Raw genomic sequence first — 11,015 nt, forward strand, 5'->3', positions numbered from 1 at the left:
CTTTCATGTTGTGATGTTTACTTTTCTTGCACTCTAGGTGTTTGTTAGAATGTTTCCTCTAGTTTTTGTGTAGTTTTCTTTACTGTTGGCCTAGGTTAAGGGGATTGATTGACCTTGAGTCATTGGGTCTCAATGAATTGGTGATTTGAGAACCCTTAGTGGTCAATTTGATAACCATTGACTCTAGCCTACTACTAAGTTAATTAGTAGCTAGGTTAGGACTTATGGATTGATGTTAATCAAGCCTATTTGACGTACTTAATGCTTTGAGGTACATATTGTACTTACTTCAAGCATAGAGGTAAACTTAATAGGTTGGTACCTCATAATTGTCAATATTTGGTTTGTAGACAATGATGGTGATCTCAATTACCTAAGTTTAGCCAAGAGTTCTTTCCTTTATTTTATTAGTTCTTGTCATTTAATTTCTTGTTATTATATTTTCTTGTCAATTTTCAAATTAAACCCCTTGCATCTTCATAGCCAATAATTGATCACTTCATTGCAATTCCTTGTGAGACGACCCGAGGTTTAAATACTTCGGTTATTTTTATTGGGGTTTGTACTTGTGACAAACAAAATTTTGATTGAGGATTGTTTGTTGGTTTAGAAACTACACTTGCAACGATATTTCATTGAGAAATTCTATTCCAAATAAATCAATTTCCTTTAAATCAATGCCTAAATTGTATAACATGTCTACTTGCTTACTTGAATTACTTGTCGTATATGCTTCTACTTGTGTTTTACTTGCATTGATATTACTTGTGCTTTCTACTGGGATTGAGGAGGTTCGGAAGGCGGTGGCGATGGGATCGCATGGAGGATAGGTTGGTGAAGGCTGTGGGACAGCGGAGGATTGTTAGACTAGAAAATCCCTTAAGTTAGATTGCCCCTTAAGTTATGTTAAGCTGTTAAGTTATATTAAGGTTTTATATATGTTTTACTGTTTTAGTTATGCCTTAAGATTGAATCTTGTGATGGATATGAAGTCTAGGATTGCCTTTGGCGTCCCGGGGTCTTATATCTTACATCACTGGGCACTATTACCATACTGAGAACCCCCGGTTCTCATACCACATTATGTTGTTGTTTTTCAGATGCAGGTCGCAACCCACCTCGGTGAGTTGTTTGGATGGTGACAGAAGCGGAGGATCATGATACTTTTTAGGATCTTTTTGATTATTTTGTTTACTTATCTCTTACTTTTGTATCTTGCTTTTGCCTAGAGGCTTTTATTGAGAGAAAAAAAACTTATATAAGCTATTTTTAAACTTCAGATTCTGTTTTGTCTGTACATATGGTTAGCCGGCCTAAACTCCGCGAGCCGTGGCTATATTCTTATGATATTATACTCCTATCTTTTATTATATTATATCTATATCTTGTGTTTTAAGTTAGTAGCTCTGTTAGTACGTTTTGCACTTTTCAAATCCTGTTTTGAATTATAACCTTCATCGGACTTTTAGATTATGTTAATTCTTCTATATATATTATGTATGAGCTTTAGAACTGTCATAACCTTTGATTAACCTTTGCTTTACGACGTGAGGTAAGGCTTAGACTAATTAGGATATTACATACGCCATGGTTATTTGTTTGAATAGCTTTAACACATGTCCATCTACTTGACCTCTAACTCTGAAAAATAACACGAGACCATAGATAGTTAATGCATACATTATCAATCCCTTGTCATCATCAATGTGGCTCTATATATTCTAGAAAAAAAAACTTTGCATCCAAATTTTGTCCATCCATCGTCTGATCGTCATATGATTTTCAAGCTTTTTGGCATGAATCCCCATAAGTTGTGATAGAGCTCGCGTATGTTTCTTTTTTTACCATAACAATAAATTTTGTCTTTAGGCACATTTTCTTTATTCAACAGCTTGGAGTATTCTTCAAGAGCTGACGTCAAATCGAACTGATTGAATGTAAAGCACCGATATGAAGGGTCCCAAAACTGGAGCGTAGCCCTTAGCAGTTAAGTACCAATAGGAATAAAGAGGAGATAAGGGATATCTCTAATTTTTTCAACAAAATCTTCTTGCCTTTTTATTTGAGACCATGTTTGCTTAAGAATTGTCAAATCATGCCACTCGAACTCACATTTTCCAATAAGCGGCAATACAATTTCTATCCCAAGAGGTAGGTTGTCTCTTTTTTTTTCTTTTTGTGTGCGCTCTGATAATTCTATGACTACTCTCTTTTCTTGACTATATTAGTTGACCCATAAATATTATCCTTATCCATGTTAAAAATTTAATAATATCTTTGCTAAGTTGGACAATGCATATGTAATAAATGGGAAAACAAAATTAGTATTAAAGAAAATAACAACAAAAATTATTCAAAAAAACTTAAATATTTGACTCCTAAAAAAAGGTTCTAAGATTGTATATACAATGTGAAAGTGTTGGCTCTAGACTCCTTATTAAATCCTCGAATTTTTCTACTGACGTTAATATTTTGCTAATAGTAAACAAACTTTACCCATACGGAGAAAAAATGTTAAATTCGAGCAAAGGATTTTTATGTGCTTATACGAAATCGAAGGTTTTACAAAGCATCACTACTTATTCCTCCATCTAATCTATGGGTGTTGAGTTCGGATTTAGAGCTTATGAGTAAGTATGATAAAAAGAAAAATAATTTATGTACAAATAATATAGACACAAATTACATACAAGATATTCAAGGAAAAAATAAAAAATAAAAAAAAGACCAACATAATTAAACAACAAAAAATAAAAGATTAATATAAGACTTAGCACAAAAAAAGGGTATTTGTCATTTTTGAAGAAAAGTATACCATGAGATTCAGAGTCACACTACCAATCAATTTTTCCATAAAAATAGAATGGTTGATTGAATGCCAAAAGCGAAAAAAGTCTGGATACTAGAGTTCAAGTTCTGGGGTCGATTACGAATAGGAAAGGGATTAGCACCCTATATCGTGTATTATTAAATAGTTACCTTTTATTTATTATTATTTGTGAATTTAATTTTATTGGTCCTCTTTTTAAAAAAACTAGTGTATGAATCCGTGTTGGAAAAATTTATAAAAGTAAAAAAAAAAATTTATATGCTTCAATATTTAAAACAAAAATCTAAAATAATTATTATTTTAAAAAATTTATAAAATTATTATAAAAATCAAAGTTTAACTTAAAAAAAGTGAGTAATAATTATTTTATACTTCTTAAAGTCAAATAATTATACACTGATACAGAATTTAAAATAAAATTAAAATATTTACATTAGAATACTATTTTTTCAAAAACTTCTCTATAAACAATATTGATGGTTGAATTTGCAATCATTCCTACGTGATTCATAAGTAAAACTTTTAAACTTCTCTTACTCTTAACTTTTGAAAGTGCCACATATAGTTGGTGACGATGAGAATTATTACCGGTTTAGAATCAATCAAAATAAGAATCACTTCGTTAGTAGCATAGCCCAAACCAACAATGAGTTCTCACAATCAAAGTTTAAATCAAAGATGTCACAGTTTAAATCAAATAACCAAGAGTATTCAAACTCCCGAGTCGTCTCCCAAGGAGTACTTCTAGAACAACGAGTGTGCAAATCCGGTTGTAGTGATCAAGGGGTTGTCAATGAAGAAATGAAAATATAAAGCAATAAAAGAACATGCAAAATTATAATGATTGAACTAATGAAGAAATTAAAGAACCGACTATATAATATAAGCAAGTAAAGTATAAAAGAGATCAACATAAAAATGTATGAAATATTAAAAGCATCAAAAAGAGTCTTGGCTTGGAGTGAGCTAAGGGTCCTTTTCTTGTTGGAACCACAACTATGATAATTATGATGAATTAATCTCACTTGATCAACCCTCACATCGGAAGGTAAGTTAAATAAGTGTTTCCAACCCACAAATCCTAAATTTCTTGCTAATTGGCTTAGTAACAAATTAGTGTTAGTGGGAACAAGAACAATTAACAATCCAAGAATTAAAACTAAATGTTGGACATTCCAACTCTAGAAACCCAATTGCTCACTTTACCCAAGCTAAGAACCAAAAATTTAGCCTAAAACCATGTTTGACATTTTGTCAAACACTTGGTGGGCAAAAACCTTAAACATGGAGAAAATGAGAAAATGCTTGAAACTAAAAGCAACAATTGATCTCAATCAACAAGAATAACACAAGGAAGCATGAAACAAACATCAAACATCAAATTCATCAACAAGAAATTAAAATTGCAAGAGAGAAGCAAAATTGAAATATGACTTGAATTAAAAGAAAGAGTAATGACAATGTAACTATAAAGAGTAATAACAAGAGAATACTTACAATGAAAGCTAGCAAAAACCAAGATCAAAAATGGAAATGGCACTTGAATGTAAAACCGTAATATAAACCCTAATAGAGATGATGAAAAACTTAGAGGAAAAAAACTAACTAAAGCTCCCTACTGCTACCCCTAAAACTATACTAAAATGATATGCTATCCTATATTGATCATTTCCCCTCCAATATGAGCTAGAAGACTTCAGAAATAGGCCTCCAAAGCCCCCAAATCGCAAGGCACGTGCTATTTTAATGAAGTCATGTGCGGACACCTGTGCGGACGCACAGATGCGTGCGTCCGCACCCCTCGCAAGAAATCCAGTCCTGTGCGTACGCACAAGTGGCCATGCGCACGCACAATAGGCGATGCTTGGCTGGACGCACGACGCGCTTGAAACACTCCACGCGCTCTGATTGGGCGACTGTGCGCACGCACAGGTAGTTGTGCGCACGCACGCGTCTCTAAGCTCACCTCCTTTGATTCTTCAAGTTTCCTCCACTTTGCAAGCTCTTCTTCTATTTTCTCCAACCCATTCCTACCTTATACACCTGAAAACACTCACAAACAACATTAAGGCATCGAATGGAAGGCTGATGGAATAAAATAGATTAAATTAAGCACAAAAGAGAACATTTCTATAATCAAGCACAATTTGGAAGGAAAGTTCAAAAGCATGTTATTCAAGGGAATAAGTGCAAGTTTATATGATGAAAATACATCCAATTCTAACCAAAAATCATCATCAAATATGGATTCATCAGTTGGCCATGTGTAAAAACTGGTTTGGGCAAGTACAATCCAACATGAGATAAAGTTTGTCCCAGAGACTTATTAATTGTCATGGCAAATGATACTATTATGGAAAACTGTCTTCGTTGGAATCTAACTGGGACGGTTTCATTTGTTGGTACCATATTCATTCTTGGAATCAAAGCAATATGACCAACATTGTTACCTGTTAAGACTTCACATTCTATGACATGATTTCCAAGCTTCCTAACTTGTAGCCTTGTACCATTACAAAGACCACTGGATTGGTCAATATTCCTCAGTAACATCACCAGAACACCAACCTTGAGTATTAATTTATGTGGAGGCAAACCAGAGCAATTTATGCTATTCAATAATTCAGGACCATAGAGATCTAGTTGACTCTCCATATTCTCTTCATCCATACAAATGGAATCCGAATTAAGATATAATTTCTCCCCTCTAGGAATGATAGCCATTAGATGGTTGTTGACCTCTTCAACAATGTCTAGTGTGGGTGCCAGTATAGTTTCTTGCTTTGAAAAAATCCTTTGAGGACATGTTTTCCAAAATATTTGGATAAGAAAAATGAACCAACTCATCAAATGCCTGGTCCAAAGAAGGAATAACAATATCTCCTGGAAGACATATCTCAGATTCACCATCAATATTGTCACCTATTAGACCATCACCAACTTTCAATAACTACTCACCAAATTGCTCTGTCTCATCTTGATCTGAAGTAGTCGTCCCTACAGAGAGTCTCATGTTTTTTGTTAGTTTAAGCACCTGACAAAACTTCCAAAGGTAAGACGAATTCACGGTTGAATGAACAATATCTTGTCTCGATCCTCGTGGAATGACAGGAAAAATTTGTTTAAAGTCTCTACCTAGTACAACCACTTTTCCTCCAAAGGGAAAATCTTTGCTATATGTTGGAGAACACCTCATGATATCACCCAAGCATTTATCAAGCACTTCATAGCAGTACCTACTAACCATTGGAGCCTCATCCCAAATTATAAGTTTGTCTTCAACAGCAGCATTGCTTGAGGGGAACCAGGTTTGATGTTACATACAGAATCCTCAGTTATATTCAGCGGTATTTTGAACCTTGAGTGTGCCGTTCTTCCATTGGGAAGAAGTAAAGATGCAATACCACTCGAAGTAACGTTTAACACTATATCACCCCTTGAGCGAATCTCAGCAGACATAAGGTTCCAGAGAAATATTTTTCCAGTACCCCCATGACCATACACAAAGAAAAAACCCCCTTCATCACAATACACAGCTGTAACAATTTTATCGAATGCATATCTCTGCTCAGGTGTTGCGATGGCTAACATGTCTGAGGAATTTTTCTTTAAATCATCCCTGTTAAAGTTTAGCTCTTCTATAATATCCCTTTCGGTTAACAAAGAACTATCAACTTCAGTTGCTAAAGGCATAGGAGGATAGTCTTTCAAGGTTTTACCATAGGAATATAAGATCTTGTCTATATCCATTAAGCACAACTGCTTAATCTCATCATCTGACATTGTTAACTCTGCATATTATACGATACTGTAAAAATTTAATCAAACTAAAAATGATCAATAAGGAAGAACTTTTATCATTGTAATTAATAAAAAGTCACCCCTCATGTTCATCACAGCTCTCTGTCGATACAAAATATCATCTGAGACTTCATGCCAACATCTATCCCAGACATGTTCTAGTCTTGAGATATTGTTGGATGTTAATAGAATGACAAATAACCTCCTAACATATGATCCTGAGGCCCATGAGCTTGCTTCCTTAATTGCATCAATGAATTCTTTGTCATCTTGCAAGAGTCCAAGGGCGAAGCATGCATCTCTATACGTAGCATAAATTGTTCCTCCTACTGTTCTTATATCTCGAAAACTCATACATCCTCTTTGAGTATTCAAGAGAAGTCGTTGGTAATATTCTTCGGTATTTGCTGCAAAAAACTTGGTTAAAATCCGAGTTTTAAGTTGTTAAATGGATTAAGCTACGCTATTTTAATTTTTATGTAGCTACACATCCGCATAAGAATAATTTTCTGAAAAAATATAGAAAAATAAAAAATTGTGTAATCTACAGATTATAACTGTTGAAAGTTATTTGAACATTTATTTTCTAGTGTAGATAAATCAAATAAAATGGACGTGGGGTACAAGCTGTTAAGATTTTAAATTTAAATCATTAAATAAGTAAGATAAAAAAAATGAATATAAACTCATCATTACCTGCAGGTACATGAGTCAACCTTCCAATTGCGAAGCCTTTCTTTCGAGGAAACCACTTTGAAGAATCGTCCTTCCAAACAAACTTGGTTGGAAACTCAGCATAAATCAAACTTCGAGCATAGGGATATGACATGTTCACCGCCATCCATCCCAAAAAATGGACTTATGAGATATTGCTCTTTCGACGATATCATTCACATTAGAAGTTTCACCATAAACCACAGATTGCTCATCCTCTAAATGGAATGGAAGTCTAATCACAAATGGTTCTTTCTCTTAGATTTCGTATCCAAATAGACGCCAGACTGCCTCACATGTCAAAATGTACCTACAATCATAGTAATTCCTAATTTTGTCAACAACTTGTGTGGCTTCTGATGGATCACCAGCATTGTATAGAGTAGCTGTTACGCAGTCATTATCCTTGTGTACATACTTAAACAGATACTTAATAGAACTTTTTTGGCATGTGTATTCCACATTTATGTGGCACCCGAACTTGAGCAACAATTCTGGATTATACGAAACAATGAACTTATTGTCTAGTACACATTCCCTTTTCTTCATTGTTTGACCGTTATCAGTACGCCTATATTTGGAAAATCTGGCCTCATCAATGAGTGTTCGTTGTCTAAACTCTTTAGAATAGAACTTTGAACAAGATCCATTCTTCATGCAAGGTAAATTCTTGTTGTACGGACCACATGGACCATGTACCATGTAATTTTGAACAGCTCCATATAGATTTGGCCTTTCATTTTCATTAGGAATCTCAGTTGTTATATATTTGTCTATGTCATCTGGTGTTTGTGGCTTGAACTCATTACTCATGAATAAAAGGATATGTGCATGCGGAAGCCCTCTCTTTTGAAACTCTACAGTGCAAACATCTGAAAATTGAAAAAGACAAATGAGCAAAGCATTACAACATAAGATTTTAATAAAGCGTTGCATAAACACAGACTTACATCCCAAAATTTTGCCAAATATTTTTCCCTCTTTTAGGTCATCAATCAAACCATCAAGCTTGATCTTGAAAACTTGACATAATATATCAAGACGGTCTTCTGCCTTCAATCCAATGGGAGTCACTTCTCTTCTTATCTCATCCCATTCAGGGTTACAGGTTATGGTAATAAAATAGCTAGGATATCCTGCATATCTGCAAATTACAAATGCATCTTTACAATTATTCATCGTATACCTAGGTCCACCGGTAAAAGTACTGGGAAGAATGATTCTTTTGCCAAGCCTTGCAGCATCTACATCCCCATTTATAAGACTTTCATGCAAACATTTGTATTTATCAACCCTCAACTGTGGTTGTTTACACCTAAAGAATTTTAACCTCTCTGATTCCACTATTGTGTAGGCATCTACTAGAAACTGTTGGAATAATCTCTTTGATCTCAGAATTAATGGAGATTCACTCGTCCTTTTCTGTAGTCGAAAAGCAAAGAATTGTCGCAAAGTGATTGTTTTGTTTTTCTTTGTAGGCCTAGCGGAGATAGAATCTGATGTTGCAATACCCAAACGAAATCCATCCTCCCCATACAGAAACAACAATGGATATTGCAAGGCTAAATAAGATGGATGAAAAACATCAATCCGCTGGAGCTTTCTAGATTGACTCTCTATAATAATATCTCTATCTTTGCTAAGTTGTTCGACATCACCAACAATCAATGCAGCCACCTCGGATGCAGATGGTAAGTTGTATGTCCTGCCATCTGTAGTCCTTTTACTAATCAACTTAAACTTTATGTTTGTGCAATTTTTCTGTTTGTACCTATCTCTTGCATAGCGAAAACTCTTTGCCAAACTATTATATTTGTCTAGCATATTTCTTAATATTGCCACAATTTCCCTATCCCACTCATTTATAGCTTCATTGGAACTGCGAAAAAAAATAAAATTTATGTTATTTTCTCTCACAGATAAGAAATAATTAAAAAGTTTGACTGGTTACATGAAAATTACCGAAGTGTGCCTATTCGATTATCAATCTCATTTTCTGTGTCATAGATATATAGCTGGGCAAATGTTAGTCGCAAACTATCAGGAGAAAGTAAGCTACCAATGCTATGGTAGTTTTGACCCCCAAGCTTAAAAATTAGAGGAGCAGTCCCATTGTTCACCCCACGGTCAATTTTTTCGGCCATTGATGTAAAACAAAACATTGAATTAAATGTCCTTATATTTTTTAGAAAATGAATACTTCTTTGATCTCCTCCATTATGAAGCTAAATGAGCTCATCAGGAGACACAGAAAGTAGAGGAATCTCGATCTTTTCTTCCATACAACATAATGAAAACTTTGGTTGGGGCGACTGTTTGGATTTAGCAAGCCTTTCTCCAGACCACATCTATGCCTTACAGTGTTGACATTGATAAATAGGATTTCCTATATCCCAGACATCTGCCAAATGAACTCTCTTTATATACTCAGTTGTCATACCGATGCAATTTAGTCCATGATGTACACAAAGATGCAAATAAACATACAGATAAAATTTTTGCATACCGTCTAAGGTTTCTGAGGATGGTATAAAATTATCTTCAATATCCACATCCAACATTGAATCATCATAACCATTCAAAACTACAATAAATAGAAATCATATAAAATGCAACATATATGTTGATGTATTACTAATAATTCATATCTCTTGAAAACTACAAACTTAAATTCTTGATATAATGAGAAATTACCTTCATCATCAACAAAAGGGTCAACATTTTGGCCACTTTGTGTGTCACCGCTTGGTGGGTGCATCTTAACAGTCGATAAATTTACATCTTCATAAAGTTGTGGCAAATTAATAGTCACCGAAGCAACAACAGAGGAAGATTGTCTTTTTTGCACCCCAATTATAGTAGAACTTCTTTACAAAAAGTTCAATTTTATTCAATTAAACGTTAGACACTATAAGAAAGAAAAGAATATAATAATAATGATCATCTTTTCTAAATTACCTTTCTGTTAGGCACGATCTGTGGGAACCGCAGTGTGATGGAAGCTGATTTTGTGGAACGACTTCCGTTAGATTATTGGCAGGTCCTTGTACACCGGAGTATGCTAGAATTGTAATAAATCTATGTTATATAAATAATTTCCGATGAAGTATACTTTTTGTTAAATATTGGTGTATGAATCATTTGGCAATCACTAATTATACGTACTATTTGTTAACACGGACAGTGGAGTTCTTGTCAATAAGGGATCCGTCCGTAGAGTTAAAGATTTAGATCTTATCTCTGATGAAGAAGGTCTTACATAATTAGGAGGAGTATTTTTCTTGTCCAATTCCATGCGAGGCACAGTGTACACCATACATAGATAGTTGCTTCCCTATGAATGAGTAATGAGAAATATATAGAAAATTTTCGTCATTAAACTGATATAAATTAAATTTAGATAAATATGAGTCAGTTACAGTGAGAAAAATGTCACATTTATCTTCACTGGATTGTAAACTGAGAATATTAGATGAGGTACCAGTTTCTTGACACACTGTTCTTTGACTTGTAGTAATATGATGCACATTTTTTATGTACGTCAAAATTTGTATTATTGTTGTTCTTCGACACTGTTAAGTCAAGAAAAATAAATGAAACACAAATAATAATTATTCATGTAACTAATCTCGTATTTGATTTTATACAATTTTAGTAGTATACTTTCGTA

General features: G+C 34.1%; 3 protein-coding genes across 3 annotated transcripts; all 3 read right to left on the minus strand.

Moving 5' to 3' along the window:
• Nucleotides 1-5,082: 5,082 nt before the first annotated feature.
• On the minus strand, nt 5,083-5,554 carry LOC140179209 (uncharacterized). Its single transcript, XM_072217872.1, has 2 exons — nt 5,213-5,554; nt 5,083-5,103 (listed from the first exon to the last, which is right to left on the minus strand). The coding sequence occupies exons 1-2, from the start codon at nt 5,552-5,554 to the stop codon at nt 5,083-5,085; spliced, it is 363 nt and encodes a 120-aa protein (XP_072073973.1).
• Nucleotides 5,555-6,094: 540 nt separating this feature from the next.
• LOC140179210 (uncharacterized) lies at nt 6,095-7,472 on the minus strand. The gene is made up of 2 exons (XM_072217873.1): nt 7,328-7,472; nt 6,095-6,621 (listed from the first exon to the last, which is right to left on the minus strand). The coding sequence occupies exons 1-2, from the start codon at nt 7,470-7,472 to the stop codon at nt 6,095-6,097; spliced, it is 672 nt and encodes a 223-aa protein (XP_072073974.1).
• Nucleotides 7,473-7,603: 131 nt separating this feature from the next.
• Nucleotides 7,604-9,489, minus strand: LOC112748368 (uncharacterized). The gene is made up of 4 exons (XM_025796595.1): nt 9,308-9,489; nt 8,532-9,224; nt 8,296-8,489; nt 7,604-8,217 (listed from the first exon to the last, which is right to left on the minus strand). The coding sequence occupies exons 1-4, from the start codon at nt 9,487-9,489 to the stop codon at nt 7,604-7,606; spliced, it is 1,683 nt and encodes a 560-aa protein (XP_025652380.1).
• Nucleotides 9,490-11,015: the final 1,526 nt, after the last annotated feature.

The sequence above is a fragment of the Arachis hypogaea genome, chromosome 15 (genome assembly GCF_003086295.3).
Source record: "Arachis hypogaea cultivar Tifrunner chromosome 15, arahy.Tifrunner.gnm2.J5K5, whole genome shotgun sequence".
NCBI lineage: Eukaryota > Viridiplantae > Streptophyta > Magnoliopsida > Fabales > Fabaceae > Arachis > Arachis hypogaea.